At 40.4% G+C, this 27,443-nt stretch overlaps 1 protein-coding gene across 1 annotated transcript in view; it reads right to left on the bottom strand.

Annotated features, from left to right (window-relative positions):
• Positions 1-27,443, bottom strand: part of TAF2 (TATA-box binding protein associated factor 2) — a 2,150,018-nt gene that overhangs the window by 1,772,790 nt on the left and 349,785 nt on the right. The window contains exon 5 of the mRNA XM_044066916.1: positions 4,882-5,023. Coding sequence (XP_043922851.1) covers positions 4,882-5,023 — 142 coding nt within the window. The remainder of the gene's footprint in view (positions 1-4,881; positions 5,024-27,443) is intronic.

Raw genomic sequence — 27,443 nt, 5'->3', positions numbered from 1 at the left:
TGCTGTCCAACTGAATGAGAAGGCGTCCACTCTCCAGGCCTTTGGATGAAAGGTCCTTGAACAGAACTTTTCCAATTGATGATTCCTGTGGGAGGCGAAGAGATCTATGTCTGGCCTCCCCCACGCTTGGATTATCTTTGTAAACACTTGAGGATGCAACTTCCATTCGTGTGGATCTGTCATATTTCTGCTTAGATTGTCTGCCAGCGTGTTTTCCAAACCTGACAAGTACTGTGCCTGAAGTTCGATTTGCCATTCCAGAGCCAAGTTCCAAAGTGTCATGGCTAGTCTGCACAGGGGGTATGAATGTGTTCCTCCTTGTTTGTTTATGTACCACATTACTGTGGTGTTGTCTGTTCTTATCAATAATTGTCCTGGATGCAGGAGGTCCTTGAAAGCTGTAATTGCATTTATCACTGCTAGCATTTCTTTCTGATTGATGTGAAGGTGCATTTCCTTTTGGGACCATTTGCCCTGAATGCACCTGTCTGTCATGTGCGCCCCCCAGGCGAAATCTGAGGCGTCTGTTGTGATGACTTGATTTGCTTGAGGCTTGCAGAATGGGAGACCTGTGTTTGTTTGACATGCTTGGGCCCACCATTGAAATTCCTTTTGTAAACATGGAATTATTGGTATTATTGTTTCCAAACTGTGGCTGTGTTGAGACCATAGATTTTTTAGGTACCATTGAAGTTTCCTCATATGCAACTTTGCACATGGGATTAAAAGAATGCAAGATGCCATGAAGCCCAGAGCCTGCATGATTTTCCTTGCAGTAAGCCTGGTACAATTTGCTAGTATTTTGAAGTACTGAGTTAGTTGCCCCTGTTTTTCTGGCGTAAGATAGGCCATCTGGGTGTTTGTGTCCAAGTTGGCACCCAGGAAAGTTATTTTCTGAGATGGTGTTAGCCTGGATTTCTCTTTGTTGACTGTGTATCCCAGGGAATTCAGTAACCATGTTACATAAGCCAGATGTTCCAGAAGTATGTGCTTGCTGTCCGCTTGGATCAGGCAGTCGTCCAAATAAGGGTAAATTTGTATCCCTTGAAGTCTGCAGTAGGCAATTACTGATGCCAGGCATTTCGTGAATACTCTGGGCGCAGTAGATAAGCCAAAGGGCAATGCAGAGACTTAATAGTGAACTGAACCTGCAAGAAATCTGAGGTATCTTCTGCAGCTTTGTCTGATTGGGACATGCAGGTATGCCTCCTTGAGGTCCAATCTTACCAGCCAAAACTCCTTGCCCAGCATGGGAAGAAGCTGCTGTAATGTGAGCATCTTGAATTTTGGTACGAGTAAGAATGTGTTTAGGATGGATAAGTCCAAAATGGGTCTCCAGTCGATTCCTTTCCTTGGTACCAGAAATAGCCTGGAATAAAAACCTTGACCTTGTTCGTGAGTAGGTACCTCTTGAATAGCTTTCATGTCTATGAGCTTTGAAATTTGTAGTTGTGCCTCTGCCCTTTGATTGTGTGGCAGGTTTGGCATGCCTCTCATTTTTGAAAGAGTGTGAAAATGAAATCTGTAGCCTCTGTTTATAACGTCCAGGATCCATTTGTCTGTTGTGACAATATGCCAATTTCTTGTAAATAATGCCAGCTTTCCTCCCATGGGTGCTACCAGCTGAGACTTGCTTGGCATGTAAAGGAGGAAGTCATTGGGTTTGTTTCCTGTATTGTTGTGCACTGTCTTCGCCACCTCTTGGTGCTGGAGTTTGCCATTGCCTGCCTCTATATGATCCTTGTGATTGTCCTCTGCCCCTTGTGCGCCTGTATCTACCTCTTTGGGGCTTGTCCGTGGCTGGAAAGGACCAGTTTTTAGAAGGCCAATTTCTGCTAAAACGTGGTGGTTGAACCTGTAGAAAAGCTTTGACAGATTGCATAGATTTGGCTTTTTCTTCCATTTTCCGTAGTATCTCCTCAGCATTAGTACCAAATAGCACATCCTTTTGTAAAGGAGCATCTAGTAGTTTAGCTTTCACATGATCAGGCAAGATTTGTTCCCTAAGCCAGGCATGTCTACGAATGACTGATCCTGTAATAGCAGCTCTACTTGAAGCCTCTAGGGCATCATAGCCACATTGTAAGGTGTGTTTACCCACTTGTTCTGCACTATGCATCATATCCTGCACCTCCTTCAAATCTGGTTGTTCAGGTTGAGACATTTTATTTCTTAATTGTGATAACAGAAACTGCTGATATTTAAGCATATGAAACTGACAATTTAAGGCCCTCATGGCTAGGGTGGCCAAGGTATATACCTTTTTTCCCCACCTTTCTAAGGATCTTGACTCTCTTTCGGAAGGAAGTGGATTCTTAGCAGTAGAGGCCTTCATTCCCTAGGGGCCTTGAGAAATGGTTTTGGGGTCAGCATTATGGCTTTTGTAAAGAAATTGGTGGGAGTTAGGAACTCTGTAGTACCTATCAGGCTTGACTGGGACAGGAGGCAGAGAATCCGGATTAAGGCAAGCCTCCGAATAAACATCATCAAGTATGTCCAAGACAGGAGGTATCACCAGAGGTCTGTGTTGAGGTAACAAAAGAAATTCCCCAAGTCTTTTCTTGGAATCAGAAAAGTCTTGGCCTTCCCAATGGAAGTGTTCCCTTCAAGGTGTGCAAGGTTTCCCCAAAAGAAAAATCCTCTGGAGGAGATACAGAAGGAATGGACTGCTCTGCATCAGAATCTTCAAAAGGGGAGTAAGAGTGTTCCTCTACATCAGAATGTTCTGAAAAAATGGAGCCCTGATCAGAAGAGGGAGAATCTTCCTCCACTCTGGGTCTCTTGTCTGGAGGGGGTTGGGATTGGGAACCCCTGATAAGAGTAATTAAATCCTCAGCCATTTTAAGCATCTGCTTTTTAGGCATGGGGCCTGGAGATGGGCCCTGTGCAACATGCCTCTTGGGATGCCTGGCTGATTTGGACTTAGTAAAGGCCTTAATGGAAAAGGAAGTTGAGGGTCTAAAGACACCATGGGTGGAAGTGGACCTGTCCACATTAGGAGGCTCAATGCTCACAGTGGCTTCGGTGGTTGTAGTCTGGGTATGGGCCGAGGTACCTGCAGTCTAGGTTACAGAAGACACCGCCAAAGAAGTGTCGTCGGTAGTCAGGGACTGCATAGGCATCTCGCTGAGAACCGGACCACGTGTAGCCGGTTTTGGCATGGTGTCGGTGGAGACCACGGACCTCACATGCCGGTCCTTGTCCTTGCGTTTTTTGGACAAAACGGTAGTCGGAGTCTCCAATGACATTTTATAATCAAAGACTTTACCAAAAAGGTGTTGGGCGAACTCCGCCCGACGCTTAATAGCGTGTTTATTGAAAGTAGTGCAAAAGCGACAGCCCGAGACGTCGTGGTCTGGGCCTAAACAAGGTATGCAGAGGGAATGGAAATCCTTATGCGGTATTTGCTTCCCACAAGAAATACAATTGTTAACTTTTTCTGACATCGGTCTGAGGCAAGAAAAGTTTCCCCAACGGGGTACTTAGCTTTAAAGAAGACTTCGGTTTCCAATTTTTTGTAAATTCAGGAGCTGGCCGGCCGGCACTTGCGAACTGCTTCTACTTCGGGCACCGTGCGGCAAAAAAGACTGAAGAAAATGGCGTCGGCTGTGTCTTATATACCCCTGCCTCAATGACGTCAGGAAAGAAAGCGACAACAACCGACGCCGGACCTAGACTTTAGAATTCGACCGACCGAGGACTCGCATGACGGCAGAGAACCCATCTGTGACTACTGCAGCTGTATGCACGATGAACATCACACCGCACACTCACACACAAACACACCGCACACTCACACACAAACACACCGCACACTCACACACAAACACACCGCACACTCACACACAAACACACCGCACACTCACACACAAACACACCACACTCACACAAACACACCACACTCACACAAACACACCACACTCACACAAACACACCACACACACACACCGCGCACACACACAAACATGTATTGTATTCATTTGTCAACTGGGTAAGTGACTAGACATCACAGATCCTTTTCAGAAAATACCTATTAACTCAGGCCACAAGGGAGAGGGCAAAGGCAATACATACAAACAGCTGCAACCAGCCAATTAATCTGCACTTTTCTGGAAGGGGGGAGGAAACTGCAGTACCCAAATAAGGCCAAAAGAAACAAGTGGGAGAACATGCAAACTCCATTAAGCTAACGGACAGGAGGTACACCTGAACCCCACCTCCTGCAGCTGAGAAATAGAGATCTTAACCTCTGCGTCATTAAGCAGACCAGAATGCATTTATGCATGGAGCACCAGGATTCTTGCCTCTGAATCATTCTTATGAATCAGCACTTTTTCTGAGCAACTGAGATGCATAGAACATGAAATTTAAGTACCTTCTGAATATATTCTTGCACAGTGAGTTCCAAATGTACAGAGTGCCATCTTTCTGAATTCCACCCAAACACTGAAGAGAAGGACAAGTGAAGGAAGCATTTTAAGGAAAGAAAGTCAGCTGCATACAGATGACAGCAAAAATGCAAGGGGAGATACTGTGGTTATCATCAAACTGGAAGGGGAAGATGGAAAATGCATATAAACAATGCATGCCTTGGCATAAGCCATGTTCTCATGTTGAGGACAATAATGTACTTGTCCAAGCTATGTTGGCACTCACGCTGAACCCTGATGCTCCATTCTTATATTCCCATTGAAGTTAATCTCACCTGTATAACAGAATGAAACAATAGAAGATGATGCTGGAAAACAACTACACAGAGTGCAGACGTTGTCAATGAAATGTTTATAGAAATTTAAAATTTTCTCCACTTACTATATCATTGCTGGTCAGCCTTGTCTAGACTAAATAAATACATTTTCACAAAACAAATGTTGGTCATACCTTGTAGAATTCTGGTATCCCCACGTAAAGGCATGAGCACCTCTTTCTGCCATTGTGCCTTCCACATTTGGAACCACAAAATGAAGACCACCCTTTGGCTGATCCAAGGAAAATTCAATGTGTATTTTTAGGACTTTTAATTCTGCAAAGAGAAAATGCAGCAATTTTATCTGGAGTCCTTTAAGAACCATCAACTTTTACAATGAACTACATGGGATGTATATATGCAACAGAGAAACACTGAACCCTGGGCAATAAATGTTACCAGCAAAAAGAAAAAAGAAAAAAAAAAGTATTGGCCTAACCTATTTCAGCAGCTATTCAAATGCAAAGCCACTGAAATGTGTATTCACAGAAAAAAAAAAACTTTCTAAATATATACAACTCTACTAGAGAAAAAGCTTTTTGAAACATGTCTGCAATATGCAGCATAGTTTCTATAGTGCTTTAGTAATCATGTCTGCGCAAGCATAGATTTAAGTACCGTCTACTACAGTACCAAATAATATACATATCTTATCTATTCTGAAACCTCTCCTACAGTGAGAATGTGATCAAAGCAATGCAACCACATCACATTTTACCTCCAGATTTAGCCAAACAAATTAATAAAAACAACCTGCTGAAAACTGAAATTCAAATTAAGATTCACTGTGTATAAACATGCCAAGAAGCATTACACGCTTCATCTTATTTGCTCTGTCACAGCTAATTCAGCAATTGACACAAAAGATGTGATACGGAAATCCCTATAGCTTGAAAAGGGGATGCCTAGGAAATGGACCTACTACCACATGCTTATACACAAAAGCTGCAAGGTATACAATTTGTATTACCATAAATAATTCACTAAATTCCCAGGGAAACAACCCCCAAATGACTCGTATTATCTATTTTATATAGGTTTTGCCTCGGGGGGGGGGGGGGCTTCATCTCTTTGACTGGGAGGTACAATTTCTAAACTTTATTTATTTATTTTTTTTGAAAAATCTGACAGACAGGGGAAATGTGGCTTTCTTAAATGCCAGAAATCTTAATAACAAAATGGGTTATGGTGATTTAGAAGCTTTCCTCTGCTTGGACGATAACTATGTCATTTACTGAAAACTAGTTTAAACATTGAAACTGCGCATCATAAATTCCTTACCTCCTTTCCTTGTTGCAGTGCAAATGGGAAAGCTGTAAGTGTCTCAGTATTTTTAAAAGAATACATAAAAGCCAGAATTAGATTAACGTTCGTGACACCAACTGCAATGTTATAGGAATCCACCATACACTTTTTATGTCCTCTACAGATTATGAGGCTTTCCAGACAAAACTCCACAAAGTGACATCCAGAGCAAATAGAGTTCTTAATGCAGAGGAGATTTTTAACTACTGAACCACTGACAGACTGCTTAAGCTACACCACATCAAACAGATATGCTCAAATATTAACAGACTATGTAAAACACTTTGGAAAAACAGTATGCAAGCTAATTACCGACATCAATATTTTAAATAAACTGATAAATTCAGATTCCTTCTGCTCTCCATCCATACTTAAGACCTCTAAATCAACATAGATCAAGACACCACCATATTTTGTCTCCATCCTCCCCATAGCTGACTATCTGCTGCAACCAGCTCCTCTCCTCACTCACTAGGTGTACCAGACCAGCAATAGGCTCCTCTAGACTCATCCCAACCCTACTCCATGGCTGCTGAGGAAATCCAGGACAACAGTACACTGTCATATTGCTGTTGGGAGGTATAAACTAACCTCTCCCACCCCATGGAAGTGCTGCTTCAGTAGATGCATGCATGCTCAACCTCCCAACTAAATGGTACACCTGTTTTACAGTGCAGAGCTCACCAAGCTCATAACATGGATACTGCAACAAGTGCAAGCTGCCTCCCCCCTCCCCCAGGATGGGTGAGCAGACTTCGTTCAATCACTGTCACCTCCCCATCTCCCCTCCTGCATCTGTGCCTCTAGTTGAGAAATGGTTGTCCTGGATGTACTAAGGGCTTTATTCCTGTGGGCCACGGGGCTGCAGGACACAATCATCTCTAACCTAATGATAAACTTAATTTCAGTCATACATAAATTAATCTTCCAAGACTTTAGCAATGAAAGTGCAATGCAATAAATAAAGTACTTATGAAAACAAAGTGAGACATTATCTTCAATGACCTAATTAAGTCTGCTCAAGATATTATCATATTATTAACTTTTATGCTCATAAGCACATATCTATGAATAATACACATATAAGCTGGTAAAGTAATCAAAAGCAAACATAACTGATAAGACAGCCGAAAAAGAGACAGATGCCATTTAACTTTCCAAAATTACCATAGTCCCCAAACAAACTAGATATACAGAAACTACTTACTTTTCTAATCAGTCTCCTAGAACGAACTATAAACTCAGCTTAGTCTCAAAGGTCAAAAACAATAACAACATGGGCTGCTGGGTTGTGAGATATAAAAGTACAGTATACTGCTTACATTACATGTAGAACTAATATGATAATTTTCCCTGTATTTACAAGGGTGGATTTCTAGATTAATGTCTCCGATTTACGCTATGAACAACTTTTTGTAAGCAAACAGGGTTGGAAAATAAGGCAAAAGGCATGAACAATGTTAAACTTCTTGCATCCACAAGGATATTAGTTTCTTTTTTCCCCCATTAGCAAGTGTTTTCAGTGAAAGGCAAGAAGTCTGCAAATGAAGGCAGCGTTAGCCAGGGGAATTCTGTACATTCTGTTCAGAGTGAAATTTACAAAGATTCCTTCATGCATCTGCAAGTTGTTAGCCATTTCTTTTCTCACTGATGACTATTTTTACATGGAGACAAGCTGTCAGAAGTTGCCAGCAATTACTCTTGAAAGTTCTAAGTATTATCTGATTGGGGAAATGCAAAATCTAAAGGTATAATGAGAAGTACTTCAGTGAAAAATACAGCCTAAAATTAGGGAAGAAATGGCAGCCATCCCAGCAGCCCTAACCCTTTAATAGAACAGTGCATACTTTAGCTTTGTTTAAAGGTAGCCAGTGCACTTTTTTCTAGCGTCAAAAGTTAATGTTTTTTTTTTTTTGAAAGAATACAAATGTTCACATCTGGGAGGGAAAAGAATAGAGAACAATTAGTGCAATTGAGAACACAGGCTATAACATGTTTCAGTATGGGTAACCTTATTTTTAGATTAGATCATGCCTGTGGATGCAGTTGTCAATTTGGGACATTTGTTGAAAATGTACATACTTTTGAGTGTTTGTTCTAAGCTGATGGGGGAGTTCTAAAAATGTATTGGATTTTTTTGTTAGAAAGTTTTCATTAAAGTGAAACACTTTTACTGAATTATCTCTTGTGCCATAGGCAATTTTACATATATATATATAAAAGTAATCAAACTCTACTAACAAGTTCATGTTTACAAACATTATATTTCATATATATTGCTAAATACCATACAACCCAAGCAACATTACATAAATTATTCGATTCCTGCCTTTTTTCTAAAACAAGAAAAATCTTTATTAAACTATCACAACATAGGCAATCATACATTTATATACAGGAAAATAATCCACACTGACACAATCCTAGCTGTAAGCATTTTACATCACAAACCATACTGACACACTCCCAGATCCAAACATTATACATGACTTATCATTTTGTGTCAAAATTTACATCACTCATTTAGGTTCTGCCTTCTTTTAAAACTCCTTCCTCCCCTGTATGTACTGTTCTTACAATTCTCATTTATTCCTATGTAGTTTGCTCCTACCCTTTTCTAAAGGTCTCAATTCCACTTCTTTTATGTCTTACTATATTCACTATTTCTAGCACGGCTGTCTTAGATTTTGATTTACATTTTCTAGTAATTGCTTTTTTGGCAGCTACCATAACTAAACACAGCAAGGCCTCATGTCTAAGCAGCTCAGATTCTGTATCACAGCTCAGAAAAATCATCTCCTTCTTCTCACCAGTCTACCCACTCAGCATCTCAACAGCGGATCCCACAAGGAATCCTTAAAGTCCACAAACTCGCCATACAACCAAAAAATATGGTCCCAGTTACCTCTTTCTTCCCAGTCACACCTCCAACATTTGCTGCCTACACAGGGTATAAAAATATCTATGTAAACATTTCCAAGCAAAAATTCTAAAACTTCTAGATTTTGTTGCGTATTTGGGAGATATACATATATCTTCCCATTGTTTCTTTGTGAATTGCTTACCCAGTTTCTCTTCCTAATCCTTTCTAATGTCCTCTGATAGATTCTTATGGTTATCATGCACTATTTTACATGCTCTACTAATTATTCATTTTTTAATGCCAGCTTCCGTTTTAGATTCTACTAAAAACTCTACCAGTGCTGGTCTTTCATTTAGGACCCCACTATTTCTTTCTATTGCCTATATCTGATATCAATCCTTGATAGGAAAACCATCTCTGACATACAGTCCAAATAAATTCTTGGAATCTTCCCATTCTATCATCTTTCCCTCTCTAGTTATTTGCTCCTAATACCTTGGTTCATTTGCCAGTTTTCTCCAATACATTCTAGACCCCTCTTGCCTGTTGTCTATATCCCTAATTACAGTCATCCCTATTGACAGAATCTCCTTTCTCCATTCCCGTGTTGTTTTAGCTCTTAGGATACTTTCTGCTACTTTATAGATATAATATTCTGCATGATTACTGTTATTCTCCTTAAAGGCCTGCATCCAAAATCCCAGTCTCTCCTTGCTTCTTGAGCTTCCACCCTGTTTCATCATCATCTCTTTCCACTTTGAATTATAGTTTTCTGCTTCTGCTACGTATAAGAGCCTTAACTGTGTAGACCTGAAATACCCCTTCAAATCAGGTAATCCCAATCCTCCCTGTTCTAGTAGAAGAATCAGCTTATCCCACTTGACGCTTGCAGTCTTCCCCTCCCAGATAAAGTCCTTCAGCTCTTTATTAATTTATATCCACAACTTCTCCTCTGGTTGATAAAAATGTGCTTGGCCTATGTATAAGACTAATGGCACTAGAAACATTTTAACTGCTTGTATCTTACTATCCATATAACAAAACTTCCATTTTCTCAGTTTTTGTATTATCTTTTGTTTAGTCTCATCCTACATATCCTTAGCTGCTACACTAGAATCATTTTTAATCCACACTCCTAAATACTTCATCTTATCATGTCCCCATAAACATGGATATTGCTGAACCACTTCATTTGTAGGTACACAATTTACCGCTACTGCCTTTCTTTTAGCTTCACTAATTCTGCATCCCAAAAAGATCTGAAACTGTCTCAAAATGTTCCACAACACTGTAATGTGTCTTCCTGGTTTTGACAGGTATAAAATAAGGGTCTATATTAAATAAGCGAATGCTTAAAAAAGCGAACGCTTATTCATCGACCCTAGTTCAGCATACGCTGAAAATGCCGAACACTCAGAACAGCGATATTTTTCTCAGGGAAAAATATCGCTGTTCCACCAAAAAAAAAAAAAAAAAAACTTAAAACCACTTTTGGTAAAAAGGAAGAATTGGTTCTCAGTGATACCCTAACATTATGGAAGATAAGATAGGGAGGTTTGATGCATAAGGCTTGAAGTTCTGACGAGCATCTGGCCAATGTGATTGCAATCAGAAACAAAGTTTTCTAAGAGAGATATTTTACATCACATGAAGATGCAGGTTCAAAGGGGGAAGCTGTTAGATCTTGCAGAACCAATGCCAAATCCTAAGGTTTTACCAGTTCTCTAAAGGGAGGTTTTAGGTGGATAATCCCTTTCAAGAATGTTTTACAGGAGTCTGTGTGACATAAGTGAAGAATCTTGAAAACCAATGTGGAAATTTGAGATGGCAGCTAAATGCACATGAATAGTAGAGGCAGACATCCCAGAGTGGAAAAGATGTGATAAGTAATCCAGTACCACTGAAACTGGGGCTGACAAGGGGTCTAATTGTTTATTCGCTGCCCATAGAGAGATCCATTTGTTAAGATAGATTAGTCCGGTGGACGATTTATAAGACGCAATAAGAATATTGCTTAAAGGGGACATGAGGTTTTCATGCCTGGCAATCACTGGAAGTGGAGAAACCAAGCTGTCAGTTTCAGGGTTGTTAGACTGGGGTGAATCAGACCCTGTGGATGGGAGATCAACACTGCGGATGGACTGAGGATCCACAGTTGATCTAGCAGGTGAGGCCAGAGGAAGGGAAACCAGACTTGTCGAGGCCGATACGGAGCAATAAGGATCACTTTGCTCTTCAACTGTCGTGCTTTCTTCAGAAATTGTGAGATGAGGGGAAGAAGAGGATAAGTATAAAGTAGACCAGAGGGCCAAGTGCTGACTACAGCGTCTCTCGATGGCTGTCCCAGAAGGGGGATTAGGGCAAAATAGTTGCTGCACTTGTAGTTGGTTGGGGAGGTAAATAGGTCACAGCAAGGCTGGCCCCAGCAGTTGAAGATTTTTGCCGCTATCATAGGATTGAGGGACCACTCATCAGGTTGTAGAATGCACCTGCTCAATTTGTCCGCTCCCAGGAATGTGCGTTGCAATTAGAAAGCGTATGGAAGCTATCGCCATTGCCATATTCTCACAGCCTCTCAGCATAACAGGTAAGATCTGGTGCCCCCTTGTTTGTTGATGTAACAGACTGCTGACATGTTGTCTGATTGGATCGCAATAGTCCCTGGCAGAAGGATGGAATGAAATGCTTGCAATGCTGGTAGCACCGCCCTCTGTTCCAGGACACTGATATGCAAAAGGGCCTCTGTGTCCGACCAGGTGCCTTGGACTGAGTTTCCCTGACACAGCCCCCCCCCCCAATCAGGGAGGAGTCTGTGGTCACCATGGCTATTGGTTGATGGGGGCTGAAGGGGAAAGACCATTGTTGGGGATTTCAATATGTCCACCAGAGTAAATCTTGCTTGCATCGCTGAGTTACACGTATCTGAAAAGACAAAAGATGTTGTAGAGGGTACCACTGAGTGAGAAGTAGCCAATGAAGGAGTCTCATGGAATCTGGCTAAAGGAACAATGGTGATCGAGGCTGCCAATGACCCCAAGAGTTGGAGTATAGATCGAGCGAGAGATTTGTGGTGACAGAACAGTGATTGAACCTGTTGTCTTATTCTCTGAAGCCTGTGGTCCAGAAGGGATGCTGTGCAATTTCTTGTGTCCACCAGTACCCCTATAAAGTCCAAAGACTGAGCTGTGGTCGTGTTGGATTTCTCCCAGTTTATAGTGATTCCCAGGCTTTGAGCTGTTAGGAGAGTGTAGTGGAGGGCTTCTTCCAGTAGACGCTTGGTGGGGGCAGTGAGGAGCTAGTCGTCTAGATATGGAAATGCCTGGAATCCTTGACGTTGCAAGTGAGCGATAACCACTGCCATGTATTTGGTGAACACTCTGGGGGCTGTAGAGAGACTGAAGGTCAGAGCTCAACATTGGTAGTGACTGGCTCCTATGCGGAACAATCTCCAGAGGGAGAAGAATGGAGCGACTTCGATGATGAAGAGGAAGAACACCTCTTACAGGGTTTAACAGGAGGAGGTGAGCCCTCCACCCAGAAATGGCCTCAGAGAAAGGAGACCTTTTAAAATTAACTTATTCTTCCTATCGTTAAGAGTCCTGGCAGAAAATTTTTTACACATCCCGCATGGGGGATCCACAATAAGATGGAAGACATTCAGACAGTAGACACACAAGTCATAGCCATTGGAAAGCAGTAACTTACAGCCGCGATCCTTATACTGCTTGAAACCATCGCTACTTTTCTTACCAGACAATGATGTGGAGAAGAAGAACAGTACCAAAAGGAAGAGGAAAGGCTACCCAAAAGGGTAAGAAGAGAAAAGGAAGGATTACCAACGGTGGTAATGAAGAATTACCTCAAAGGTAAGAAAAAGGGTAATAAAGGGAAAAGACTAAAGGACAGAGTCTAGAGTATACGATAGGGTAGGAAAATATTATTAGAAACTATTTGATAATATTTAAAGTAAGAACAATGTATAAAACTTTCAAAAAAATTAGACACTTAGCTGAGAGAGTGGCTTGACACGGCTGTACAGCAACGCGGCAAACAAGATCTGAGAACAGGGAGCACAGCATTCTGGGTAGGACCTTGGCTCGAGAGTTTTTGGCGGACGTGAGCTTGATATTGGCCAGCTCGGTTTCAAGGACGAAACCGATAACCCATCAGTAATGAATGAACGAAGATTAACAACAGATTGGAATTTTTCAAAAATGTTGATGTTAAAGAACAAACTGAGGTACTTGATATAACCATGTCTAGCGATGATAGTTTTTACTCATGCGACTCAGATTTTGATGTTAATGCATATTGCACTTTAGACACTACTGGACTTGCTAGTAAGAGCAATGTTATTCCCCCATTTAGAAACAAAAGCATTCAACAGTTTTATTATGCATTGAATTATGCTGTGGAAAAAGAAGTAAATGAGTTTTATAAAGGAAGGATAGAATATAATATGAACAAAGAGGAATGGGAATGTTTGAAAACATTAAGTATAAATGGCCATTTGGTGTTTAAACCCTCGGACAAAGGTGGCAAGTTGGTGGTGATGTAGTCCCAGGATTATTATGGGATGTGTTTCACACACTTAAAGAATGCAAAGGTGTACAAGAAAGTAGATATAGGAGTATATGAAAAAGGTATGAAGGAGTATGATGAACTATTGCATAAAGGGGTATGTTTGAAATATTTCTCAAATTCTGATGTGCAAAATAAATTTGGTAGAAAGACTAGCACCATGGCAAAAAACTTTTGCATCCCGAAAATACACAAGGATGTTAAAAATCCCCCGGGTCGTCCGATTGTTTTGGCGAGCGGGTATTTCACCCACAACCCGAGTTGTTTCCTACACCAATATTTGCTTAAGGAAGTAATGAAATTACCTTCTTATATAAAAGATTCTTTTCATTTTATGGAAATAATACAAGCAATAGAGTGGAAGGAAGGGATGTATTTTCTGGTTTGGGATGTAGTTAGTCTTTACACGAATATACAACATAGATATGGCATGGAAGCATTGGAATATTTTTTAGGAGATTGTCCAAGGACTCAATACATTAAAGAGCTTACCTTTTTGCCTTACAGACAACATTTTTGAATTTGATGGCAATTTGTATAAGCAAATGCAAGAGACAACCATGGGGGCGGCTTTTGTCCCCATGTATGCCAATCTCTTCATGGGCCTCTTTGAAAATATACATATTTTTGTGCCTCTGCCCATTGACTGCGTGGCAGGTTTGGCCTTGGCAGGGTGTGAAAGTGGAACCTGTAGCCTTGAGATACAATATTTAAGATCCATTTGTCCTGGGTGATCCTGTGCCAATTTTGTGAGAAAAGTGATAGTTTTCCCCCCAAAGGAGCAGCCAGAAAAGATAAGTGCTTGGTGTTGGTAGAGGAAAGTCATTGAGACTGTTTCCTGTATGGCTGTGATTTTTCCTCTCCACTTTTGGAGGTAGAAGCACCCCACTGCTTAGGCCTGTATGAGCCTTGGGGCTGTGATCTGCCTCTGGGGCATCTGTATCTGCCTCTTTGTGGCCTGTCTGACACTGGAAAGGACCAATTCTTTGTAGGCCAGTTCCTGCTAAATCTGGGGGGCTGTACCTGTAAGAAATCCTTCACTGTTTGCATAGATTTAGCTTTGTCCTCCATTTTCTTCAACACTTCTGCTTTAACACCAAGCAAGGTATCGTGTTGTAATGGAGCATCTAATAGTTTTGCTTTAACATGATCGGGTAGATTCTGTTCTTTTAACCAAGCATGCCTCCTAATGACAGAACCTGTAACTGCAGCCCTGCAAGAGGCCTCTAGAGAGTCAAAACCCCATTGCAAAGTATGCTTTCCCACTTGTTCAGCTACATGCAATAAATCCTGCATTTCTTTGTTTTCTGCACATTCTGAATTTGTCAACATTTTCTGTTTAAGCAGTGACTTAAGATATTGCTGCTATTTAAGCACATGGAACTGACAGTTTAAAGCTCTTACAGCCAAGGTAGCAGAAGTATAAATCTTTTTTCCCCATCTGTCCAGGGCCCTTGAATCCCTATCAGAGGGAATAGGGTTTTTTGCAGTGGAAGCCTTAACCCCCTTGGGACCCTGAGAAATATTTTCTGGGTCAGCAGCAAGGTTTTTGTAAAGAAATTTATGTGAATCCGGAACCCTGTAGTATCTGTCTGGCTTTACAGGAGCTGGAGGTAGAGTCAGGAGATAGACCGGACTCTGTAAAAACATCATCTACAATGTCTAAAACAGGAGGAACAGCAAGGGGTCTGTGCTGGGGTAATAAAAGGAAGTCTCTGAGCTTTTTCTTGGATTTAGAGTAATCTTGGCTCTCCCAATGGAAATTCTCCCTCATAGTATGCAGGGTCTCCCCAAAAGAATAATCCTCAGGAGGCGAGACTGAAGGGATGGATTCTTCAGCATCAGAATCCTCATAGGGAGGAAGGGAATATTCATGTTCAGAAGAGGAATCAGAGGAAATGTAAAGCTGATCTGAAGATTCATATTCTATCTCTTGCCTAAGCCTCTTATCAAGAGGGGGATGGGAACCCCTGATCAAAGTAATTAGGTCTTCAGCCATTTTAAGCATCTGTTTTTCAGGCATGGAAGTCTGTCCAGGAGAATGCTGTACTTGTTTCTTTGTCTTTAGAGCTGCTTTAGTCTTTGCCTTTGAAGCTGAGGTTGGCTTTACATATAACTGTGTAGGTCTGAAAACACCCTCAGAAGCCGATGCCTGCTCAGCGGCTCCAGACCCATCTGAGGGAATAGTTTCTGAGTGTCCAATACCTTGAGTTTCCAGTGGCCTAGTTGGCTCCACGTGGGAGTCGGAAGCAGCCTGTGGCTCTGAGGTAGTGGGCATCAGGGGCTGCGAAAGCGCCTCACTGAGAACAGGCGGCAGGCCTAGCGGAAGCCTCATCATCGGTTTTGGACCTCGGATGACTGTCCTTTTCCTTGCGTTTTTTTTAAACTCCGGTCGTCAGCTGTTCCGATGGCATTATATAATTGAATCTTCGGCCAAAGTAATGAAAGGCAAAATCATACCAATGCTTAATAGCGCGTTGGTTAAATCTAGCAAAAAACCGACAGCTAGCAACGTTGTGGTCAGGGCCTAGGCAAGGAATACAGTAAGAATGAAAATCCTTATGAGGTATTTTCTTCCCACAAGAAATACAATTGTTAACTTTTTCTGACATTGGCCTGGAGCAAGAAAAAAGTTTCCCCAATGGAGTACTTGGCTTTTATGAAGACTTTGGATCTGAAATTCGATTTTGAATATCTCAGGAGTCGGCCGACCAGCACTTGCGAACTGCTTTTGCTTCGGGCACCGCATGGCAAGAAAGACTGAAGAAAATGGCGTCGGCTGCATCTATTATACCCCCTGGCGCACTGACGTCAGGGAGGAGGCGACAGCAACTGACGTTGGACCTAGACTTTGGAATTCGGGCCGACTGAGGGTAGCCTGCCAGCAGGATAACCCAGTTGTAATGACTGCAACAGTGAAACATGATGAACATCAGCCCTTTCTACATTCTGTTGCCTGGGTTGTTGTGCTAAAGTTTTTGTGCTCTAGTGTCGTTATCAAAAAACAGCTGCTTAACAGCAATCTTTCTAAACTCATGTATATTATTGAGGTAATCCCTTAATTTTTGTCCAGTATTCTGCAGTTGATCCTCTTCTTGTTCTGTGAGATTCCCTCTATTCTGCAATACTATAACACTGGTCAGTCTCTTTAAATAATTCTTGTTGCATCTTAACCATAGCACCCTTTCTTTTATTTCCACCCTATTTTTAAACTCCACCTTAATTTTATCACACTCCCTAGCTACATTTTCAGAAGTAATTTCTATCGTCTTGAAAAGCTTCTGAATAATCTCCACTGCCCATTCCTTAAATTACTCTCTTTTCAGCAAGCAGTTGGTAAAGCACCAGTGTCTCATTTCTATTTCTTTATCCTGTGTTATTTTAGTTATTACTGGCGCATGATCTGAAATAGTTACTGGGTGTGTATTGAGACTTTTAATTAAATGCACATATTCCTTTGAAATGTAAATTATGTCTACCCTAGCCCAGTTTTATACCCTGGGGAATTGTTTGTGTTTGTGTCTTTCGGCTTTTCCCGGTTAGGAGTCGCCACAGCGGAACTCCAATCCGCTAATGATTGGCAGTTGATTTTTACGTACTGGCTTGCCAGGCCTGCCGCACAACCTTCAACGAAGGTACGCCCATTCACGCATGTCTCCACGCAGAAGACGCTCTAGCTGAGAACTGAACCGGACAGCGTCTTACTGTGAGGCGACAACGCTACCCTGGGGAATAACATGTAAATTTACTCTGAAATCCTATTACTGAATTCACATCTTCCATGCCAAATATTTTCATAAATTTCTTCAAAAATATACCCTCCTTTGTTATACCTTTCCTTCTGGACTGCAGACACATCTTCAATGTTGCAAATCAAATTCCAGTCCCCACCTACAAGTAATACTTCTTGCTGAAAACAGATTTCTCCCAGAATTTTCTTAAGCTCCATTATAGCAGTTTTAGGTGGAATATAAATACATGTCAGTGTAATTTTCCTCCCTTACCAGTAGCCCCTTAGCACTACAAATCTGCCATTATCTTTTTTATCCTCTTCTATCATTATTGGAGCTCCTCTTGCAGTTAATCTAAGTACTCCTCTTTTCCTTTGTCCCAGGTATTCCATTGAATAACCATCTTGAAAACCACTCTATCAAATTCACATGTTCAGTTCTTTCCAGGTGTCTCCTGTAACCTATTTTCACTCTACATTTTTAATATAGTTCACCATTCCCTCTTTCTTTGTATTTATCAGTGAGACCACTTTCTTTGTATTTATCAGTGAGACCACTGATATTTTAAGACGTTACAGAAAGCATCACTGCATTAAAACGTTATTATTCCCACCTTTTACATATAACATCTTTTTTGTTAAATGTCTACTTCCAGCTTTTGTGTCACATGTATACACTGTTTGGCAAGTTGAACTCTTATATAGTTGTTTCTTGTCGTAACCATTTGAACCTATATCACATTTTACAAAACATTTTGTTTTATTCAAAACCCTCAAGCAAAAAAAACAACCCCCACAATACCCCCTAAAACCTATTAATTTAATAATATACGCATTTACATCTTCAAATATTTTTACCCTCCTAATAGGAACACATGTACTAAACTGACAGCCATACTCACAGAAAGGTTTTTCATGCCAAGATGCATGGTAAAGCCTGTGCTTCTGCTAAGTGCTAACTGTTTTTTTCTTACTTTTATAAGCTCCCCCGAGCTGGGAAACCCCTGAATGTTTACAGAGAACATTACCTCCTAGCCAGTTTCTCTTTTCTTTATTTATTTCCCTATCAGTCTCTACCAAACTGTAACCAATTTCTCTTTTATCAGATTGGCTCCATGGAGACATGAGAACCAGTCAATTTCTTATCAGATTGTTTCCATGAGGACAGGAGGGCCAGATGCAGAACTGCTACTAAGCATACATTCATTTGCTAGAAAAAAGCCTCATAATATTCAATAATCTTTTTCATTTACTTGCTTGCTCTAAAAACATGTTACTAAATCGATCTAAAGTCATTAAATCCAGATATTTCCCATGCAAGAATGAGAAAAAGAATATTAATTTTTCTTTTGTCATGCTCTCTTAACCAGGCTTTTTTTTTGTTAAACTGCATTGCTTACATTTCTTAAAACTGAAGAAGAAAGAGAGAAGGGAGAAATAAAGGGGGAAAAAGAACATCAGCACCTACTTACAATCCCCAATACACTTAAAAATAACCAAGAAAACTATACTTTATAGCATGCAAAGAAAACCATACACAACAAAAAATAGTACAATTAAGAAAAAAATGTTTTCTTTACTTATAGTTAACGTTCTCCCCTCTCTTCCACTCCCCAAAGCATTTTTCCAAACATTAATGACATGAAGTAGGGCATATAATTTAGCTTCCCCCACAAGTCCAACAAATTACGACAAAGTTTAATATTTCTAGATTTTCCTGTTCTGTCATATTTCAAAATACAGTTCACACTGGGAGAGCTAGAGCTAAGCTGCTACTCAATATGCGGTCATCTTGGAAGTCCCCTAAAGCAAAACATCTTGAGAAATGTGACACAGGTTCAACTGGAGATGAGAAGAGAGAACTGGATAAAAGTGATGAGAAAAGGCAACTGTATAAAAGGTCAGTCTGTTCAACAGTTGCGTGTGCATGTAAGACTAAAGCTGGAAATACACTTTCAAGAAAGTGTCACAAAGTATGAACTATAGGTTTTTATCACAATGGCTACTATATCCATTTATATTCTGAGATACTACTGAATTCCAGGTATAGAGAAAAAGGAAAAAGTACTGAATAACATTAAGAAATGAATAGTGCAAACAGTAATGCTGCAAGAGATGCATTTGTAAGAAATGAACATCTAAATTTGACAAGGAAAGGATTTCAGCACGGATAGTCAGCAGAACACCAGGGACAAAGTAAGAGCTGTAATAAAACTAACTACTACTGGTGCGCCATCGGTGATAGAAAAAAAAAGACAGATATGGTAGATTTGTGGAAGTAAGCGTCTAATGGCAAGAGAAGAGGATTCTGCTGGTAAGTATTGATATTTCACCAAAAACTGCTATTATGGAGCTGAAGAAAATTTCAGGAGAAAAAAACAGCTTTCAGCAGGGAATATTACTTATAGGTGGGGACTGGAACATGATTTGCAATAGTAAGGATGCATCATGGGACTTAGAAGGGAAAATGTAACAAGACAGAGTAGATGGCTGAAGAAATTTATGAAAATATTTTGTATGAAATATGGGAATTCAGTTGTAGGAACTCTGACATAATTTAAATATTATTCCCCCAGCTTTACTGGGAAAGCTCACCCAGACTCTGTCATAACATGCTGTGAGGGAAAGGTTAGTTTGCTTTCGCTTTATTGTATTTTGCATTACTTTATTGCCTTCTTCTATTTTGTATTATGTTGTTTTCTTTACAATGTGTTTTACTTGTATTCTGTTTTTAATTGTTTATTAAAACTAGTAAAGAGACAGATATGTCTGTCTTGTGAGTAGCACAGATTTTTTTCCCCAGCCTTCCACTCTGGTACTGCTGTGTTCTTAAACACAACCGTCTTTCTAGTTCCCTGCTCCGTATGTTAATTTGACCACATATCTCCTTCCCTATCACTTTTCATTGGCTGTTGTGAAATCACTCCCCTTCAATTATTTAAATGTATTGGCCATCCCACTGTATTCCACAAAACCAGAATACAAAGTGCTCACCCCTTTCAATGCATCTTGTTCATTTAAAATTAGTGGCTCTCCACTTAGACAGCTAAAGCTTAAGTTACCCCCCCTATTCATACTCAAATGTTTAGTGCATACTGTAGTGCTTAGCATATTAACCTATTTTTTTTTCATCTTACATTTAAATATATATTGCAAGACCAACAATTATTTGAGAGCCCACATTCGGCCTCTCAGTAGTCTTCTTGGGATCAGTGCTTCTGTTTTCTCTGGTGAGAGAAGGAGTGCAGTTACATTATTTCCTGGGGACTGCAGATCAGCCTAAATAACTGCTTCATAGGTGACAGCTTTGAATTTGTGCTTTTATTCTGCTCCTGGTGACAGAAGCAGCAGACTGCATTGATTCCTGGCTGTTTCTGGTTGGGAAGTGAGTCTCTGTGCTTGATGTTCCTGATTGGTCTAGTTGCTATTCAAGGCAGCTACCAGAAAAAGACTACAAGCCTACAGACCTTTGCATCATCTGGGACAAGACTGTGGACCACCAAACATGTTGTGGCCTGCTTCTCATCTTAGGATTGGTGCTAATGTTTTGCTTCTGGTGAGAGAAGAAGCAAAGCAAGCAGCACTGTATCCCAGCAGAGTGAAGCTGTGGTGAGACCAGCACTAGTAGTAGCCAGGCAGTAGCCTTTCACAGGACTCCCCTCTTTTCATTTTTCTTGACAAGCTAATTCTTTGTTTTCAGTAAGTACTGCTTGATTTGTTTCTAACGTCAGAATATCTGCCTAAATACTTCATCTTTAAATTCTCAGGCTCTACTTATTAGTTTCCCCTCAAGTGTTTGACAGTGCTCTGTATAGACAAATGCCTTCAGTGACATTTTTCCTGTAAAAATATGATTGAAATTTCAGCAATATCTAGTTGCACACAGGATTAGTCTGCAGTGACAGGCTCTGTCCACAGAGTTGCAAACCAGATATTCCTAACATTGCTTTATATTCTCACTCCAACTGTCTATTCAATAAAAAGGGGTCTGCTGCCATGGATATGGACTTTCCCACTATCTCTGTTAACAGCTTGGTGGATATGAGCATCCTGTGGCAATGTAGAAATTACCTCATGCTTACTGACAACCAGTTAATTTTCAAACAAATTGATATGGTATGCGTGATATGTATTTACACAATGCCAGTGGAAGCAAAGCTCTCTCATAAAAGTACTCCTAATGTCAATAAAGTTGTCAGCAGCACAAATGCTGCACCCATTACACACAATTCAAAGCAGACTTACAGACCCACAAATGCTGAGGCACTTAAATACCACCTTCCTAAACCCCAAAGTCCTCCTAGATGAAGTACACTTAACAAATACCCTCAGCAGCCCCAAATGCACTCTTTTAAAACAACACCCACATCAACACATAGAGCCAAATCTTATGGAGCCTCTGCTTCTAACCCAATTAGACATGCCACCACACAATCCAACATTCTGGTTATTGGAGACTCCATCATGAGACACACTGATGTCCTTCTCACCAGGCTGAGTAAGGAGAAAATCACAGTCAGTTGCTTATCAGGGGCCAAGATTCACCACACACACATGCACTCAGGTCACTGCACCACAAGTACCACTGTGACTCATTCACAGACCATGTGGGTGTAAATGACCCGAGATATACCTCTCTATAGACTATATAAAGACAGACATCATGAAGCCCTCTTAATAGGCATCCCAGGCTGGTACGAGTCTAGCACTGAGCAGCATTTTACATTCTCCAAGGATGACGCCATGATACAAACAAAAGATGACTGACTTTAACATCCGGCTTAGTTTCTGGTGTCATTCTAAGGGGATGCAATATCTGTCAGCATGAAATGAGATGGTCAGCAGACCACGCTGCTTTGCCAGGAATGGTCTGCACCTCTCCCCTCCAGGCTTTCAAATATTAGCTAAAACACTGTCTTCCCCCATAGTGCCTTTTTTAGGCAATGCCAAACTGAAAGTGCTTCTGACATAGCAAATCAGAACCAAGAAAATCTAAAGGTTTTACTGCTCAATCCTAGGAGTCTAAACAAAAAACTCCAATCCCTAGAAGCTCTCTTCACCCAAAAGCATGCCAACATCTGTGCGGTCATTGAGACATGGCTTAAAGCCACTGAGACCACACTGACAGTGCAAGGTTATAATGCCTTCCACACGTTTAGACCAGCTACTACACAAACAGGGACTACAGGTGAAATTGTCTCGATTTACTTAAAAAATAAATGTCCCTCAAGGCTGATCAAACAGGACAATGTACTTGAGATTCTCCATGTTCTAATTACCTTAGGCAAAATCCAACACTACTTCTTTGCAAGCTATAGGTCCCAGGAAACCCATACCATGCATTTAAACTTGTTGGAAACACTCACCATCCAACCCAATACTATATTCATAGGAGACTTTAATTACCCCATTATTAACCGGGAATCCTATACGACACAAAACGTGCAGGCACAGAGATTCCTGGATGTTATAAATACAAACTCCATGGACTAGACTGTCAATATACCAACCAGGGATGCAACCACACCTGATCTGGTCCGCACTAATATGGGAGACTGCTGCACACCTCTACTGTAATGTCTTCCATGGTAAGGTCAGATCACAAAATGGTCTCCTTTGAAGTAAAAATGAAACCTGGAATATTCAGGAACTAGTCTTGCTATTTAGTGATAACCTGGCAAAATGTCAAGCCCCCATAAACCCCGAGAACACTGTTGCCTATGCAAAACCATTACAAAAACCCTATACAAGCATGTTAATAGCTGCAGAGAGGCAGCTGTACCCACCAGGAAGAAATACAGAACTCATAAAAAAGTCATCCTGGTGGAATCACAAAATCAATAGGTTGTACAACAAAAGGAAGAAAATCACATCAAAAATTAAGAGATGCAGCACCCAGCAGGATAAAAACACTCTCAAACTAAACAAACAACTCAGAGGACAAATAAAGTCTACCAAAGCCATATTTGAGGCAAATTTGGTCTCCCAATCCAAGGACAATCACAAGGCATTCTTCAGTTACGTCTACAACCTCAAAAGCAATACACAATTGTGTGCAGAGCTCACTGTAAATGATCCACTTATACTGAGGCAGAAGATATAGCAAATCTACTAGCCGATAAATTCAGCTGCAACTTTATCCCTCTCTCCCCCCTCAACCTTCCCTTGAGAAATACCATCAAATACAACTCTCCCTGCTATCACTAGGGAACAGGTGCTTAATGCTGTCTCTAAGGCCAAAAACAATATCCGAGGATGCCTTCTAAATAGCATGAAACATGACCTATCAGGCCCTCTGAAATTGCTATTTAACTACAGCTTCTAAACCGGACATGTGCCTCATGAATACAGCAGCAACAGTCATCCCACTGCACAAAGGTGGGCCATCTACAGACCCATAAGTCTCATTTGTCTTATATGTAAAGCCATGGAACGAATTACCAAGGAAATGATCAATAATGATATAGTAAACCTCCAGACACTGGACCCAACTCAGTTTGGTTTCGTTAAGGGCAGGTCATCTCTACTCAACCTGATGCACTTCTTTGAGAAAGTCACCAAAGCAATGGATGAGGGCAAAATGGTTCACACTGCCTACCTTGACCTGGGCAAGGCATTTGACACAATACCTCATTCGGGCACTGTTGACAAACTCAAAAGGTTAGGTACAAACATGTATGTCACCCAGTGGATAGCCAACTGGCTCACAGATAGGACCCAGGAAGTTAGAACTGGGGAGTCCACCTCTACAATGAGGCCAGTTACAAGTGGAGTCCTTCAGGGATCGGTCCTTGGACCTCTCCTTTTTGGCATTTACTTCTCTAAAGTCAAGGCCAATGTCAATGGTCTCTAGCTGACTAAATTTGCAGATGATTGCAAATTAGAACGGTCAATGAATCCCACACTGACACAAATGTTCTCCAGTAAAAGATGACAAAGAAACAACTGGTGTCAAAGCTATGGACTAAAACTAAATACCAAAAAATGTATAATAGTATCCTTCAGGAAGTTATCCACCCCTGGTAACTATCATATTAACAACATACCTCTTAGAGTTGACCCAGTTGTCAGGGACTTAGGGACACACAGATAGTAATCTAGCCTTTGACCATCATGTGTCTACAGTAGTAAGGAAATCATTCTATATTGTGCAACTTATAAACAAAGGTATGGCATCTAGATACAAGGAAGTCATTGTTCCACTGTATACGTCATTCATCGGATCTATCACTGAGTACAATAACCTCTTTGGTATGTACCTAGCCATACATATCCAACAACTGGACCGTCCACAGAGGTTCCTCACTAAAAGAATACAGGGTGTAAGCAATATTTCCTATGCAGACCACCTCAAGGCCCTATCACTGTATTTTGTCTCCCACAGGTTGTTGAGAGGAAATCTATGCCTGCATACAGGGCATTGTCTGACCCCTCTCTGATGAAGCTCTTGCATATCCACAAAACAAACAGCACCAGAATTGCCCATTCTAAAGTCTTAAACCTTGCCTGTGATATAAATAGGACCTGCTAGAGAGATAGGTATGTATCTTAGAGACTACCCCATCTCTGCAACAGGCTCTGCCATCAACATGAAGCAGAATTCCTCCCTAAACCAATTCAAGTGTAACGTGGAGAACTGGTTGGGGAACAGGAAATTCATCCCTGGTTTGGCACATATGTCTCTAACTGACACAGCCAAACTATAAATGGTTAATCTCCCAGGCCTCTGCTTGTAAATGTTTCATCTCCCAAGCCCTAACACTTATCAAGGTTACCAGAACTGGTCAGAGATTTGGGAAGCATGGCTAGGTTTAAAACGGTCCTTGTGGTCATTAGCCTAGTAAATACCTATGAGCCTATAATAACTGGGTTGCAGTGGACATAAATGATATGAGCAAGTACATTTTATTGAAAGCTCTGACATACCCAAATAACTATTTCATATCACATGCCAATAAAAATTAAGAAAAATGAAGGAAATGAAGGATAATGAAGAAAATGAGACACTTGTGCTTCCCCACCTACCTGTTAAAAATAGAAGAATTTAAGGGATGGGTAGTGGAAATTATCCGAGAGTTATTAGTGAAGACAGAAAATTCTTCAGAAGTAATAGCTAGTGAATGGGACAAAATGAACATGGAGTTTAAAAATAGGGCAAAGTACTGCAGAACAAGGAGAATCTCATAGAACAAGAACAGGAGTAACTGCAGAGTGCTAAAGAGAAAATAAGAGACTATTTTAATAGTATGCATGAGTTTAGAAAGATTGCTGATAAACAACTATTTTTGATAACTCCAGAGCACAGAAACTTTTAGCACAATGACTTAAGCAACAGAAAGTAGAAACAGTTATTGCCAAACCTATCCAGCGCATGGCAAGAAAAAGAATAAATGATCCTATAGAGTTATTATAGATATTTTGGAAATTTTAAAAACATTTTTATAAAGTAGAGGAATGTGGAAATCAAGAAAAAGCACAAATGGAAATATTTATGGAAAATTTAATTAAGCCAAGATTAGAAAAAGATGTGGCTCAGCAACTAATAGTTAAAGTAGGAGGAGATGAGATAAAAATGGTGATTTATAAACAATATGCAGGGAACTCTCTGGGAACAGATGGTATTCATGTGGACATTTGGAAGTTAGGAGAGAAGCAAGTGATAGGTCTGGAAGATTTTGTTTAATAGTATTTTAAAAGGAAGTGGAGCACTAGCATCTTGGAAGAAAGCTGTGGTGGCTGTATTACCCAAACAGCAGAAAAACCCATCAGATCCAACTTCATATAGGCCCAACCCAATATGTCTATATTAGCTAAAATAATAGCAAAGGTGATGCAAGAAGTGATACACATGGATCAATGTTTTGTGAAAGTGAGGCTAACATTTGACATTAATAGAAGAATGATCATCCAAAGGAAAGTAGAATGTAAAAAAATACTGCTCATGTCAGTTGGTCTTGAAGAAGAGAAAACATCTGACAGAGAAAGCTGGGATTTTATGAGGAGGCAATGAAAGCATTTGCACTCCCTGATACAATAATGATAATTTAGAAGCTATATGAAGGATCAGCGCCAAGAATTAAAGTTTGATGGTTCCTCTCCTACGTGTTTGAACAGAGGAACTAGGCAAGGGTGTCTTCTTTCCCCTTTGTTATTTGCTTTACATTTAGAGCAACTAGCAAAGAAAATAAGGGACTTGGAGATTCAAGGATACACTTGGTATGGTAATCAAGAAAACTTGAATTTATTTGCAGATTATTATATTTTCTTCTTGATAAACCCAGAAAAGCACATCTTGGTGTTGTGGAAATTTTTGAGACAGTTTTTCCTTTTTGGGACATAAAATTAATAAAGATAGCCATAACTTATGTACGACTCATGACTTGGTTCAGTAATACTCAAATTTATGGGGATATGACAAGATGAATTATTTAGGAGTATGGATTAAAAGGGTTCTGTTATGGCAGCTCATGATAGTTGGGAAGAGATTAAACAAAAGGTAATACAAAAGCTGAGAAACTGGAAGGGCTTATTTATAGCAATGGATAGTAAGATACAAGCAGTGAAAATGTTTTTAGACCCTTTAGTTTTATATACAGGCCAGACATATTTTTATCAGCCAGAAGAAAAGTTGTGAATAATAATAAATAAATAGTTGAAGGAATTTGTCTGTGAGGGAAAGACAGCAAGAGTTTCTGGGAAGAGTTGATCCTCCCAAAAGAACAAGGTGATTTAGGAATACGTAATATGAAAAGATATTTTAGAGCTACACAGTTACAACTCATATACATAACACAAGCACAAAGTTATAATTCAAAGTGGAAATGGATGATGATGAAGAGGTAGGGTGGCACAGACTCTCCCTCTGGTCCCCATAGCCTCTACCCTTGGTTTCTATACTACTACAGAGATGTCATAGTCACTTTATTAAGACAGCTCTACAACCTTAGTCTCACAACCAGTACTATGTCCTCTAACTGAAAATCAGACTGACAGACGTGTACCAAAAGAAAACAAACCCTACTCAGGATATCAAATCTGTCACATCTCAATAATTCCTACCCTTTGTAAAATCCTTAAAAAAAATAATTTACAGACAACTCACCAATTACCTTGACATATGATACTTACTTTCTTGGAAGATGCATGACTTTTGGGCAGGTTGAAGTACCATGACTACTCTATGAACACTCACTGTGGGCATTCTCACTAACATTAAT

This window comes from Protopterus annectens, chromosome 3.part1 (assembly GCF_019279795.1).
Source record: "Protopterus annectens isolate FY-2018-M chromosome 3.part1, PAN1.0, whole genome shotgun sequence".
Lineage (NCBI taxonomy): Eukaryota > Metazoa > Chordata > Ceratodontiformes > Protopteridae > Protopterus > Protopterus annectens.
The sequence above is the reverse complement of the archived record's forward strand: the minus strand, read 5'-3'. Positions and strand labels throughout refer to the sequence as shown.